Here is a 15,889-nt window from a genome sequence, read left to right as displayed (position 1 = left end):
TCCCTACTGATAACACAATACTACCCACGTCGTTTTATACAGTCGGGCCCGCCTCCCGTGACATCTAGTGGCCACAAGGATGTCCACATACTTTTGATCAGTGTTTGACTGTTCTATCCTCCTGGATTTGGGCTCTGTTCTTCAGTTGTTCTTCGGTTGCACAGATCTGCTGCTGGTTGCCGACAAATGTTCTCTTTATTTGTTATAACTCTTGAGAAAGCTTCGAACCACTGCTGCGCTATACTGTTCAGGCAGGCAGTAGGCAGTATACGTCATGATATTCCTCCTGATGAATTTAACCACATTATCTGATCCTGGCCATTATTTTCCGAATATACTGCTGAATGCCTGATGCGCATCTGACTCTCAGAAGCACTTGTATCCTTTGTATCCCTGACGTCTTTCTGCGTAGTGTTACAGTAGCCACGGTAATGTCGATGGCGGAGGTACCTTGCGTCAGCACTAAGGTATGAAATAAAGTTATGCTAGCGGAGACGTGTGCAAGAAGCAACACTTCACACAGAGAGCACATTTATTAGCACACACGTAAGTTTACGCAGGAAAGAGAACTGGCACAGGGATCAGAACTGTTGTGTTTACTCCCGAGATTCGGTCATGCGAAGTAGTGACTCAACTACTCTTATAAGTGGAGCTTTGTCACACGCTACACGTCTGTACGAGAGTGCTGCCCATACCACAACAAAAAATTATATGCTAGCCGTCACTTTCGCTTGACAATACTCCTCGCACTCTTATCAACGTCATATTGATTCAGTGTAATGTGTATGAATTCGCTGGGCGCTTTATTTCTTTGCTTCATTATTTCGTAGACACAAGAAACTGAATCCTATACACAGAGCAGTTTTTTCAGTTTCCTAGTGCGTCGTGATTGCGCCTCACAGTCGAAGTCCTGCCCCACTCAACAGGTGATACCAAAGCATCGTCCTATTCTGTATCGTCCGTACCGTTCGATTCCGTGGATTAGCCTCAGCAGTGACGTAGCCACCATATCGAGTAGTGGTGAAGCGTCAGTAAGGCTCTTCGTTCACTTCGATGTGCTTTGATTACGGAGATAATGTTACTTTAAAAATACTGAGTGATTTTTAGTTACGGATTTAGTCATTAGATTTTATTGAAGAATCAGTGGGACGCATCTGAGTGGAAAGTGAGTACATAAATGTTGTTATACATTTCACACGAATAGTGTGGAAGTGGACACGATGTACATGGTGTGTATTGTGCGTGTGTGTATTGGACCAGGGACCTAGAAGCAACGGAGAGGCTTCGTCCCGCCGTAGCCCTCAGTGTTTCGCAACCCCACAACAGCGCACAGCAGTCCACCCACCCCACCGCCACCCAACACTGAACCGAGGGTTATTGTGCGGTTCAGCTCACAGTGGACCCTCCCAGGAACGTCTCATACCAGACGAGTGTAACCCCAAATGTTTGCATGGTAGAGTAATTATGGTGTATGCGTATGTGGATACAGTGTTTGTCACCGACATAGTGTAATTGAGGATGTACAAGGTACTGTTAGGAAGAAGGCAAGAGCAACGAAGGCAGTCAAGGCGGATCAAGGGACCGTGGTGCCATTTGGCGACATAAGCTGCGATATGAGACGAACCCCATTGAAATGGCTGAGAGCCCCTTTGTGGCAAAGCATTGACTTAGCAGGGAGGCGGCGCGTAATTTGGTTGAGGAACTGCAGCTGTATGTGAGAGATCTTCAGAGAGTTAGAGCCATTCATTAGCACATGAAGGTACGTTTAGCAAGTCCTGAAATGACTAAATCAGAAGGTACATTTGTTTAGCAAGGCGCTCGGCAAGTTACGGTGCTCCGTGCGAGGCGCACAGTCGTTTCGTTGGGTTAGCATGCCTGTAGCTGTGGTCACTTGTCTTCGATTGGCTGGCGTCAGGAGAGACAGCTACACGATACGGGCCACGTCAGTAACTCGGGAGCCAAACCGACACAGATGACAAAATGGTAGATATCGAAATAGACGACAGAGGGATAGAGAAACAATTAAAATCGCTCAAAAGAGGAAAGGCCTCTGGACCTGATGGGATACCAGTTCAATTTTACACAGAGTACGCGAAGGAACTTTCCCCCCTTCTTGCAGCGGTGTACCGTAGGTCTCTAGAAGAGCGTAGCCTTCCAAAGGATTGGAAAAGGGCACAGGTCATCCCCGTTTTCAAGAAGGGACGTCGAACAGATGTGCAGAACTATATCTCTAACGTCGATCAGTTGTAGAATTTTGGAACATGTATTGTGTTCGAGTATAATGACTTTTCTGGAGACTAGAAATCTACTCTGTAGGAATCAGCATGGGTTTCGAAAAAGACGGTCATGTGAAACCCAGCTCGCGCTATTCGTCCACGAGACTCAGAGGGCCATAGACACGGGTTCACAGGTAGATGCCGTGTTTCTTGACTTCCGCAAGGCATTCGATACAGTTCCCCACAGTCGTTTAATGAACAAAGTAAAAGCATATGGACTATCAGACCAATTGTGTGATTGGATTGCGGAGTTCCTAGATAACAGGACGCAGCATGTCATTCTCAATGGAGAGAAGTCTTTCGAAGTAAGAGTGATTTCAGGTGTGCCGCAGGGGAGTGTCATAGGACCGTTGCTATTCACATTATACATGACCTTGTGGATGACATCGGAAGTTCACTGAGGCATTTTGCAGATGATGCTGTGATGTATCGAGAGGTTGTAACAATGGAAAATTGTACTGAAATGCAGGAGGATCTGCAGCGAATTGACGCATGGTGCAGGGAATGGCAATTGAATCTCAATGTAGACAAGTGTGATGTGCTGCGAATACACAGAAAGATAGATCCTTTATCATTTAGCTACAAAATAGCAGGTCAGCAACTGGAAGCAGTTAATACCATAAATTATCTGGGAGTACGCATTAGGAGTGATTTAAAATGGAATGATCATATAATGTTGATCGTTGGTAAAGCAGATGCCAGACTGAGATTCATTGGAAGAATCCTAAGGAAATGCAATCCGAAAATAAAGGAAGTAGGTTACAGTACGCTTGTTCGCCCACTGCTTGAATACTGCTCAGCAGTGTGGGATCCGTACCAGATAGGGTTGATAGAAGAGATAGAGAAGATCCAACGGAGAGCAGCGCGCTTCGTTACAAGATCATTTAGTAATCGCGAAAGCGTTACGGAGATGATAGATAAACTCCAGTGGAAGACTCTGCAGGAGAGACGCTCAGTAGCTCGGTACGGGCTTTTGTCAAAGTTTCGAGAACATACCTTCACCGAAGAGTCAAGCGGTATATTGCTCCCTCCTACGTATATCTCGCGAAGAGACCATGAGGATAAAATCAGAGAGATTAGAGCCCACACAGAGGCATACCGACAATCCTTCTTTCCACGAACAATAAGATACTGGAATAGAAGGGAGAACCGATAGAAGTACTCAAGGTACCCTCCGCCACACACCATCAGGTGGCTTGCGGAGTATGGATGTAGATGTAGATGTAGACTTTCAACTGAACGGCTTACGCGATTGCACGGAGGCTTAGTTGTGGTAATTCTACCCTTGGTGCGCTCAGCTACCGAACCGATCGGCAGAGCGACTGAACGATACAGAATACGACTGCTGGAGGAGCTCTCTCACTGTGGCAAGAGGGCGCAGGAATCCGCGGAGAAATCTGTGGCCAGTGCCCACCTGAGGAGTAGGAGGCCACATCGACCAAGTCCAGTCTAGTAGGGAGTGACAGAACGAGCTGCACTTGCATCGAGGGCTGTGGAAGGCAACCGGCGGCTGCTGGCTGTCAAAACATGGGCAAGGGTGGGCCGGCTTGAGTTATGTGCCATGAGAAGTCCGTGCCTGTGCTTTGTGCCCTGTACACGCATCCCCTCCCAAGAGGACCATCATGCCTTGTAATGTCTAATAACAACACTTTAGTGCTATTTAGGAGGAGGAGGAGGAGGAGATTAGTGTTTAACGTCCCGTCGACAACGAGGTCATTAGAGATGGAGCGCGAGCTCGGGTGAGGGAAGGATGGGGAAGGAAATCGGCCGTGCTCTTTCAAAGGAACCATCCCGGCATTTGCCTGAAGCGATTTAGGGAAATCACGGAAAACCTAAATCAGGATGGCCGGAGACGGGATTGAACCGTCGTCCTCCCGAATGCGAGTCCAGTGTGCTAACCACTGCGCCACCTCGCTCGGTGCTATTTAGGACGAGCTTACTCTTGCAGGCTTACTGGTAGGGTCCCGTGAAAGTTTTAAGGCAGTGTCTAATAACAACACTATAGTGCTATTTAGGATAGGCTTACTCTTAGTGTCTTACTGGCTGGATCTCGTGAAACTTTTACTTGTGTTTGGTTGCCATACTTACAGGTAGTAACATAGGCACTATCAACACACCAAAGCTCCACATTGTCACTCTGATGGGCCAGTCGACACAGTGCAGCTGCGTTGGCATCCTCTGTCAATGGCGTCGCTGAATGCAGTACAGAGGAGTGCGGGGTCAGCACACCACCGTCCCTTCCGTTATTGGGTTTTTGGCCTTGGAGCTACCACTTCTCTTTCAAGCAGCTCCTCAATTGGCCTCACGAGGCTGAGCACCCACGAATCAGTCCTCAAATGAAAAAATGGTTCAAATGGCTCTGAGCACTATGGGACTCAACATCTTAGGTCATAAGTCCCCTAGAACTTAGAACTACTTAAACCTAACTAACCTAAGGACATCACACACACCCATGCCCGAGGCAGGATTCGAACCTGCGACCGTAGCAGTCCCGCGGTTCCGGACTGCAGCGCCAGAGCCGCTAGACCACCGCGGCCGGCCCTCCAATGAACAAAGAGTGTCTGAAAGTGCCAGGACTCGAACCTGGGTCTTCCATATACCAGCGCTGCATACTGGCCACTGCCTTATGGAGCTGGACACTGACACTTGCGGTGACAGAACTATGGAGGTCACGTTGGACAGTACTGTTTCACATGCACGTGCTGGGAATTTCTGTGAGAGGTTAGCGTTTAGCTGTTTAGGTTTCTTGCGATGAGAGTCTTGTGTGACATTGTTTCACTATTCTAGTTAGTATCGGTAGGTTGGCAATGTATGGTCTGGGCAAAAACAGTGACTCATTATCTGATAGCGCATTTTTATCTGTAGTATCATATTAAAGTTGAGACAATTGCATTTGTTGTATTTTGCTGATAGCAGGCTCAGCACTTCCTTATCTCCAAGGCTATAGCGGGAACCTCACATACCAAGGTCAAGGAGGGAGAACCCCCACATTCCCCTTCCACTTCAGCAAATTTTGCATGAACCACCCCTGGCCTGCGTGCTCCCACTCTTCATTTGTGGGGGTAAGACTTAAATGCAGTTCGCATGCATTTGATATTTGGCTCACATCAGCATCGAGCCACGAGCACCCCACCCCCACGCCGTATGCTCCAGCAGCTTGTATGAAGCACCTCCCGCGCTCCGAACGCCTGTGCGCTTTACTCCTCCGCACCCATGACGACAAGATAAACTTTGGACATGCCCAAAAGAACAGACACCATGGCTTCATATAACTGATTCGCCTAGACGAACTGTTGTGGGTTGGCAGGAGAGCCAACACCGGTTTACTAGAGGAAGCCGAAAGGCACGCGTTTTAGCTCACGCAGGCTGGCGTGAGGTCTGCAACAGGACAAGGAAATTAGACTTTAGAAAAAACTGACGTAGCTGGTGGAATACTTAACTTTAATCCATTAATGATGAGCGTCGCTCTCGAATGTACATGATTCATAATATCAATAGTTACTGGTAATGGCGCCTTGCTAGGTCGTAGCAAATGACGTAGCTGAAGGCTATGCTAACTACCGTCTCGGCAAATGAGAGCGTATGTTGTCAGTGAACCATCGCTAGCAAAGTCGGTTGTACAACTGGGGCGAGTGCTAGGAAGTCTCTCTAGACCTGCAGTGTGGCGGCGCTCGGTCTGGAATCACTGATAGTGGTGACACGCGGGTCCGACGTATACTAACGGACCGCGGCCGATTTAAAGGCTACCACCTAGCAAGTGTGGTGCCTGGCGGTGACACCACACGAACAATGGGTCCACCTTCTCCAGTGCAGATGCACAAGTACGTCTGACGTCCTACGTGAATCTCAGAGCAGCGAGTATGGAGGAAGTGGACAGGGACGGCCGATAGGTGGCGCTCGATGAGAATGTTGGTCGGTCGTGAAGCGTGCCGGGACAGTCCACGCAGAGACGATCAACACTGTGTCCAGGGTGGTGCGGTGGTTAACGCACCTGCCTAGTAAGCAGGAGATCCTGGGCACGAACTCCGGTCCGGCACACATTTCCACTCGTCGCCGGTGATTCCATGTAACGTCCTGATGTAGCTGACATCAGTAATCTTGTAAGTAGGCTGATTATGTTTTCTTATCGGCAACGTTACGTAGCGCTCGGTATGAAAATCACTGGCTGTGCTGTGTGCAGTCTGTGGCTAGTTTGCATTGTTGTCTGCCATTGTAGTGTTGGGCAGCGGCAGCTGGATGTGAACAGCGCGTAGCGTTGCGCAGTTGGAGGTGAGCCGCCAGCAGTGGTGGATGTGGGGAGAGAGATGGCGGAGTTTTGAAATTTGTACGAATGGATGTCATGAACTGCTATGTATATTATGATTATTAAGGTAAATACATTGTTTGTTCTCTATTAAAATCTTTCATTTGCTAACTATCCCTATCAGTAGTTAGTGCCTTCCGTAGTTTGAATCTTTTATTTAGCTGGCAGTAGTGGCGCTCGCTGTATTGCAGTAGTTCGAGTAACCAAGACTTTTGTGAGGTAAGCGATTTGTGAAACGGATAGGTTAATGTTAGTCAGGGCCATTCTTTTGTAGGGATTTCTGAAAGTCAGATTGCGTTGCGCTAAAAATATTGTGTGTCAGTTTAAGCACAGTCTTCTATAATTGTTCAAAAGGGGACGTTTCAATCTCTTCCCTTTCTCCTCCTTCCACCTTATGTTTACAGTTAATGTACCACAGATGTAGATTCTGCGTGGTGTCTGTTCTTTCAGACGTGTCAAAAAGAACAGCCACTGCGCATTCATATGACGTATTTTACAGGACAAGTGCAATTAAGTACTCATTTAATACACTGAAAAGAACTCCAGTATACAAACACGAGTTGAATGAAGTTAAAAAATGGTTCAAATGGCTCTGAGCACTATGGGACTCAACTGCTGAGGTCATTAGTCCCCTAGAACTTAGAACTAGTTAAACCTAACTACCCTAAGGACATCACAAACATCCATGCCCGAGGCAGGATTCAAACCTGCGACCGTAGCGGTCTTGCGGTTCCAGACTGCAGCGCCTTCAAACCGCACGGCCACTTCGGCCGGCGAATGAAGTTATTTTGTCTGCTCACAGAAGATAACTAACTGTGTAAGTAGGCTGTTTAGGTTCTTATATTGGTAACGCCGCCGCCACGTAGCCTCTCTGTATGAAAATCATTGGCTGTGCTGTGTGCAGTCTGTGGCTTGTTTGCATTGTTGTCTGCCATTGTAGTGTTGGGCAGTCCCAGCTGGATGTGAACAGCGCGTAGCGTTGCGCAGTTAGAGATAAGCCGCCAGCAGTGGTGGATGTGTGGAAGGAAATGGCGGAGTTTTGAAATTACATATATTATGACTTTTGATGATATTAAGGTAAATACGTTGTTTGTTCTCTATTAAAATCTTTCATTTGCTAACTATGCTTATCAGTAGTTAGTGCCTTCCGTAGTTTGAATCTTTTATTTAGCTGGCAGTAGTGGCGCTCACTGTATTGCAGTAGTTCGAGTAACGAAGATTTTTGGTGAGGTAAGTGATTTGTGAAACGTATAGGTTAATGTTAGTCAGGGCCATTCCTTTGTAGGGATTTCTGAAAGTCAGATTGCGTTGCGCTAAAAAATAATGTGTGTCAGTTTAAGCACAGTCATGTATAATTTGTTCTAAGGAGACGTTTCAACTGGACAGGAAATCTGGGGAGATACGGTCTGTCTGTAAACTGAAAAGCGAGCAGCGCTGTTGGTGGAGGAGGCTGCCTTTACATGGAGAACGCTACAGTTGCTATACAGGATGCGTAATCAGTGCAGAACAGAAGACAGAGATTTACACACATCACGGCCATATACTTTTCTTGCGTTACGTTATTAGATACTCGTGTCTGTATTGCAAGCAGTGTTGTCGCGATATCTGGAAAATAAACAGCCCCTCCCCCGTCCCTCCCGTGCCACTACGGGTACGTCGCCAGTGATCCATAAGGCGTGCTGCAGAAGACCGAAACGTCGTGTGGTTGCCTCTTGTGACGTGGAGGTGTAGATAAGTGAGCAATCACCTGCAGACCAATCAAGGGCTCAAGTGCATTACCCCAACCTACGTTCCCTCACACTTCTAGCCTTCATCCCCACCCTCTTCGCCCTATTACACCACCAGGACACAATTTACCCCTTAATACGGCACTATTGCACTTAATATTTGTTCTTACTACACTTCATTTAAAAGTAATTAGATATTTTATGATGTGTTGGCAGATGTGCCAACACCTTGTAGTTAGAGGAGGCCGAAATGCACGCTATAATCTAACGCAGACTGGCGTGAGGTCTGGAACAGGATACGTAATGAATGCTATAAAGAAAAGTACGTAGCTGCTGGAATACTTAACTTTAATCCATCATTTGTATACAGCATTCTTGATGATACAAGTGAGACTCTCTATAGAAATGGTTAATGGCGCCTTGCTAGGTCGTAGTCATGGACTTAGCTGAAGGCTATTCTAACTTTCTCTCGGCTAATGAGAGAAAGGCTTCGTCAGTGTAGTCGCTAGAAAAGTCGTCGTACAACTGGGGCGAGTGCTCGTACGTCTCTCTAGACCTGCCGTGTGGTGGCGCTCTGTCTGCAATTACTGACAGTGGCGACACGCGGGTTCGACATGTACTAATGGACCGCGGCCGATTTAAAGCTACCACCTAGCAAGTGTGGTGTCTGGCGGTGACACCACATTTTATACCATCAAATCACTGTTTTGAATTACTATTCTAACAGTGTCTGTTCCCTGACACGTATGCATGTCTGAAGGAACAGACAGTAGTGACGATTTGCGGCTGTATTCTATTTTGAAATTTTTTCACAATTGCGAATTCTTTGACATCAGCTGTATTAGGTACAGAGATATTACCAATTGGTGACATTGACATACTACCCACAGGCGACACATGAAAATTTGTGCTGCACCGGGACTCTAATTTCTCGCTTATCGCGAGCAGTCCCCTTAACCACCTCAGCTATCCATGCCCTCTTCCTGGGACCGATGCAAACGTTCTTATACTACACTGTCTATGTCCCTATTGCTTGCAATATTAGTTGGGTTCCTGCATTAGGTTTAATGAGAGAAATATGTTCAGCATTAGTATTATTATCGTCGTTTTCCCATCTAGGCTTGCAATTCTTATTTTTACAATATCTGTTCCTTTAGAAACGCTTGCATGTGTTCCCTCAAATCTCTGATGGTTGCTGTTTGGAGATGACTGTTTAGGAAGGGCCAGTCTGGATTACAAAATATCATATGTGATTGTTTGGAGGAAATGTTATTTTAAACGAAATGTAAATGGCGTCATAGCCCTTTCAGACCCGATACGCACAATTGTGTGCGTGCGGTTTATTTGCGTTGCAGCATCATATTATTCTGCTATGCAGTTGATCCCCAAGTCACACGAGTGTGCAGGAATCGCAGTTTCATATACAACTCGATTTATATCGATATCTCGTTACAGACGCGAGATATTGTGTCTTAATCTTTGGTAATTTTCTAGATCGGCGGGTCGGAAGCATGTCTGTCGAGGTAAATGTTTATTGTGCTTTATTTATTGCGTTTTGACATTTGGAAAAATGTGTTTGAGATTCCGAAAGGTGTACAGAAGTAAATAAAAATATGTCCGCCACAATTATTTGAATACTTTCATAGCTACAATGACTGTAACATCCACACGCACAATTGTGCGTGTTGGGACTATTTTACTGGCATATGGTCGTTTTCGGTCGATGTTTGTGGTTACGATTCGGAACAGATTACGGAATAGATAAGTCATTTTACTATTGTATTTACGCATTATTTTCGAAGTTCGTTTGTTTGTTTCGTTTTAGGGCTTACTGACGAGGAAATTCTAGACATATTGAAGTGGAAGTCTTCAGTAGTGATGACGAATTGTTAGATACAACTTGGACTCTTCCAACAATCAAACATAGACTTGGAGAAAGCTCTGAATCTTCTGACGAGGAGGAAAATTGTAACAATGCTTCTGCAACAATACTATCTGTTGCTCCAGAAGTTCAGGACAATTTTCTCAGTCAACACAATAGAAAGAATTCTAAAAAAAACAGTGCAAACACATCGTCGTTTGTCCACTCGGAGAAATAGACCAGTCACCTCCAAAAATTTTTGCGCTTTCACAGAGTGAGGTAGCACAGGAAATCAAAACTCCAATGAGATATTTCAGTACTACCCAGAAGATTTTTTTCAGTTAGCATCTGACTGCACTAACAGTTACTACTTTTCGAAGAAAGGGAAGTTGCTTCGTACAAATCCTCAAGAGATGAAAAAGCTGTATGACATGCATGTACTTATGGGATGCATTAGATATCCTCGTACACGTATGTACTGGCAGAAGTCATTGCGTATGCCAACTATTGCAGATTGTATGCCTGGAGACAGGTTCTTCACTCTCAGAACAGTATTGCATGTTGTGGACACTAACAACATTCTACGTGAATCATAAACTAACAGATTGTGGAAAGTGGACTATAAAAGTTTTGATTCATTTACTTGATTTGGCTTGCGTCAATTCCTGGTTACAACACAAAGTTGAAAGCGAAGCCAATAAAGTACAAAATAAAAACACTTTAGATCTTCTTGGATTCCGACAAGTGATTGGGGAAGTGCTAATTTCTTCTTCTTCAGGACAGAAACATGAAAGTGAATCCGATGAAGACCAACCAAATAAAATGTACAAACCAGCAAGCACACCATGTGATGAGAAGCGGCTAGACGGCTATCATCATTGGCCAACTGTTGATGATTTGCCTTCAGCTCGTTGCTGCAGGCAAAAAAATTGCAAGAATAGGACGAGAACCAGATGTCTGAAGTGTAATATTTATTTGTGTTTGTCAAAAGACAGTAATTGCTTTCGTGAATATCACTGCAAGAAATGACATAAATATGTAAGATAATCCCGACTCACACAATCGTGTGGGTTCAAAATTTGTATCAAAATTAAAAAATAAAATTTTCTAAGCAATTGGTCCACGATTCTATATTTTTTTAGTTGCAAAAATGCATTTATTTCAAAATTTTCATTTCAAGTTTGGGTGGGGGTCTGAAAGGGATAGATCTGAGATCTCAAGGGTATTTCCTTTAATAGAGTAGTTGGGAGTTGGATATGATAGGTAGCAATAACTGAGCAAGTTCAGTTATTAAAGATTTACAGGATGTCTACCCTGGCACGGATTGAAATGAAACATAAAATAAGTCAGTTCTGGAAATAGAATAATAATGCTTCTAGCAGCTGAGGACTGATTAGAGTGTCACTAAGCTCATTAAAAAGCACTTTATGGAACTAAAAGTCGTGTAGGACACTCAGTATTAAAGTACCATCAGAATGAACTAAGTTTATGTCCCACAGGGCATCCAGCCGTTTGAAAGTTAAACAGGAATAAATTCACAAGTCCACCAGTCTGACTGCTGAGTACCCGTCTTCTTTGGCGAGGAGGCCACGAACACTCCAAGTCCACAGCTGGCAGCTCCATGCTCACCAAGTCAGACATCGTGAAGGGATTCTCGAGTGAGAATCCTGACTGACGGAATCCTTGCATAATCGGCTCCTGGCCCAGGAAAACCCACTCAGAGCGAACTGATCTGGACTCAGCACTGCGTTAAACACTATTCTGTGCTTGAATACAGCTGGACCTATCTTCGATCTCGTGTCTTTCGGAGGAGAATACGTCCTCGCAGCTCACGGCCTCAAGCGGCGTTTGGGTCGCCTCCTAGTGGACAGTCGGAGCATGGCCGTCTGTCTTCAGAAAAACCTTCCAGTTAGGTAGACATTTTCGAAGAACTGACCTGATGGTGGTTTCTGACACTGCAGACGTTAAGCCTCGGTGTAGCAGGGTTCTGCGAGAGTGAAAATTGTGTAAAAGTCATAATGTCCTTTATTTTCATTGTTCATGATTGCTCAATGGGTTTATTGTAAGCTATGCTAATTAAATGTAAATTATGCCTAGGGCGTCCCTTCTTGACTTGGATCTGATATGAATTAATGCTATTTCAAATGTTAATAAAGATGCTTCCTAAATGTTGTTGCACACCTCTCAATGTGGCGCCACCACTCTTAATTACTGCTATAAATACGGACAGAGCTGCAACTGCCTACCTCCGCAGGGAGTGCTCCTATTTATTCACATGAGGGTCACTCCAAAAGAAATGCTCACTATTTTTGTATAAATTCAGTTTTCATTATGCATGTGTGAAAGCTTTGCAGTGTGTAGATACATCCTTCCTGCTTGTTTTCAAACTTAGTTCAACATGTTCCCGCGAGTGGCGCCGTCACAACATGTGTTCAAGGTGGCTGCTACACTTGGCTTTCGTCAGAAGCAACGTGCTGTCGTAGAATTCCTGTGCTGTGAAATCGAGACTGGGGGAAACATCCACAAGAGGTTGAAAAAGGTGTATGGAGATGCTGCTGTCGATCGCAGTACAGTTAGTCGGTGGGCAAGCAGGTTACGTGATGAAAGCGGGCACGGCAATATTGAGAATTGTCCTCGCAGCGGCAGGCCTCGTACTACACACATTCCAGGCAATGTGCAGAGACTTAACGAATTGGTGACTGCTGACAGACGCATCACAGTGAACGAATTGTCACGCTACGTTGGGATAGGGGAAGGAAATATTAAGAATGCTGAAAGTGTTTGCGTTAAAAAAGGTTTGTGCCAGTTGGGTTCCCAGGATGTTGACAGTGGCTCACAAAGGAACAATAAACTCGCATGGACAACACTGAAACACCCGCCTTACAGTCCTGACCTGGCTCCATGTAACTATCATGTCTTTGGGAAACTGAAAGACTCTCTTCGTGGAACAAGGTTTGAAGATGATGACTCCCTTGTGCCCGCTGCTAAACAGTGGCTCCAACAGGTTGGTTCAGACTTTTACCGTGCGGGTATACAGGCGCTGGTTCCAAGATGGCGTAAGGCAGTTGAGAGGGATGGAAATTATGTGGACAAATGAAAATATTGTTCCTAAAGGATGTATCTACACACTGTAAAACTTTCAAACATGTATAATAAAAGATGGATTTTTTAAAAAAAATACTGTGCATTTCTTTTGGGGTGACGTTTGTACATGGAACGTTCCACCAAATGTGAATAGTCCATAAATTACAGCGAAAACTTTCCAGAAATTACAAATGTTAAATGGTAAACTGCTGCAGGCTGCGCGAGTCGGCTTGGTAACCCAGCCGACACCAGCCAGCGACTTTAGCCAGTACATTACGGTGGACGGTGCGCAGGAGGCAGTGATATTAAGTACAAGAACCTCAGCCACCATGTGATTAGTTGTTTAGGCTTTCAGCTACGTCCCTGCGTCCTTGGATTATTCCAGGCAGTGTTTATCAAGACAGGTACAATCAGATCTGAGTACACGTCGCGAAACGGAAGTGTACCTTGGAGGGGTGGTTCTTCCTGCTGCAGTAAACGGTGTACTGCGTGACGAGGCCGTTGGGCTGCTCGGGAGGCAGCCACGACACCAGGATGGAGTCTGAAGTCAGCGTCAGGGCCTTGACAGCAGCCGGTGGTCCGGGAACTGCAAGGAACGAGATGACAACGTTACGAAATGAACAGCTGCTGTAGTGAGTATTAGGATATTAATACAGGCATTCTTAAGAGAGCTGAATGCTGATAAAAGGATCATGTGACGAGCGCAGAAAGTTATGACCTTCAGACAAACATTTCTCCGTCGGTATATACTATTACTTCCTCTGATTTTCAAAATTTCATAGGTCACAGGTTCGAACCCAGCCAATGCTTAAATTTTGAATAAAAATGGTTATCCAAGACTTCCGGAATAAGGAGAGACCCTCGTACTTGCGAAAGAGGGCAAAGGAACACAATCTTGGCTTTGGGGTGGGAAACTACACCGAAAAGGGGGTAAATCAGCAGGAGAGTGCGGAAGGCCATGAAAGCCACTACACGAGTCCTGTAATAGAAAGAAGCGTCCGATGAGCGACAAGAATACCGAAGTCGCAGCGGTAAACACGAGGCGACTCACTGACAGCGTGATTAATGGGCGATTGTGGGTAGTTTAGGCTTTAGCGCCGGCGATAGTACGGAAGTGGTTGCGGGAATTGTGAACCGTGTTCTCGAAAACATAGGCCGATTGTTCGATTACTGTACTTGAGACCTCTCATTTCCCATTATGGATCTGCAAGTGTTTGCGGAACTCGACACCTGAACGGTAACAGTTATTAGGAGAAAAAGCAAAACTTTTCGGTTCACGGATGTACACTCGTTTCCGTTTGGTTCTTGCTGCCACTTACTATTTAAATTCTGGCAGCGGGCAGCGTCGTTGAAAAATAATTGTGCAAAAGAGACGATTACCGTTTAGCAGATCTTCTGATAGAGAAATATTGGGGAAAGAAATCGATCTCACCATTTTCAATGAAATCAACGCAACGGTTGTCTTCTTGGAGTTAAGAACATAATGGAAAACTTAAATCTGCGGGTATTTACGGAAAACTGAACACTGTTACTATCGTACACGATTTCATTATCTTTACCATTACGCCACTTACCACCTCGCTTGTTAAAATGATAATGAAAATTGCCAGCAGCTAAAATATTTTGAAAACAAGCTGTTACGAAAATAATGTAACCAGATAGTTAAGTAGTTTACGGTCTTTAAAATGTATTCCAACAAATATTGTTAATAAATGTCAGTAAAACTTTAAAATTAAAATTAACAGTATCGTATAATGGAGATAACTGTAAAGTACGTCAAAATTTAGGTGTTGAGAACGAGAATGGCAGGTTGAGGAGAGATTGGGATGTGGACGGTGGGGGTGTAACCACTACGGTGGTAAGATGTTCAAATGGCTCTGAGCACTATGGGACTTAACATCTTTGGTGATCAGTCCCCTAGAGCTTAGAACTACTTAAACCTAACTAACCTAAGGACATCACACAACACCCAGTCATCACGAGGCAGAGAAATCCCTGACCCCGCCGGGAATCGAACCCGGGAACCCGGGCATGGGAAGCGAGAACGCTACCGCACGACCACGAGCTGCGGACTGGTAAGATGTGAACAGTGGCCGAGGAAGTTTTTACTGACACGGTTTGATTGGAGAAATGTGAATGAGGGATTCGTCCAGGAAAAAATGTCGAACGGCTGCTGATGAATTAAGCGGTATGACAGGATCTAGGACTTTCCCATAAATCTTACGATCAGATGAGGTCGGGTTCTCTCCCGTTGCTACGAGCGCTGACTCGCATTTATCAACAAGTAAGACATCTAGCAGTCAGTACACGACGTGGAATCATTGTCTACCAGTTCGTGTAGACAAGAAGTGAGAATTTGAGTGTGCTGTTTAACCAGTGTGATGAATACAAGTTGAAGCAGCTAAGACAGTCCGCTCGAAATACGAGTGTGTCCAGAAAGAGCAAATATGTAGTTTTCGATCATTTATAGCGGGCAATGTAGTGAATATTCTGCGTAGTTTTTAAAAATTGTGGCTTCCGTAAATGACATCGAATTATTTTCTTTCTGTTGTGATCGTGAGTCGCTGCCCCTAAACGGTAGATTTCCCTCGAACAGCATAAGTTACGCTGCATGGCCGACGCGCCAGGCGAAGCGAGT

General features: G+C 45.2%; 1 protein-coding gene across 1 annotated transcript in view; it reads right to left on the bottom strand.

The window, feature by feature from the left end:
• Positions 1-15,889, bottom strand: part of LOC126094953 (Down syndrome cell adhesion molecule-like protein Dscam2) — an 890,199-nt gene that overhangs the window by 85,608 nt on the left and 788,702 nt on the right. The window contains exon 26 of the mRNA XM_049909611.1: positions 13,698-13,837. Within this exon, the coding sequence (XP_049765568.1) occupies positions 13,698-13,837 (140 nt within the window). The remainder of the gene's footprint in view (positions 1-13,697; positions 13,838-15,889) is intronic.

This window comes from Schistocerca cancellata, chromosome 1, assembly GCF_023864275.1.
Source record: "Schistocerca cancellata isolate TAMUIC-IGC-003103 chromosome 1, iqSchCanc2.1, whole genome shotgun sequence".
Taxonomy (NCBI): domain Eukaryota; kingdom Metazoa; phylum Arthropoda; class Insecta; order Orthoptera; family Acrididae; genus Schistocerca; species Schistocerca cancellata.
The sequence above is the reverse complement of the archived record's forward strand: the minus strand, read 5'-3'. Positions and strand labels throughout refer to the sequence as shown.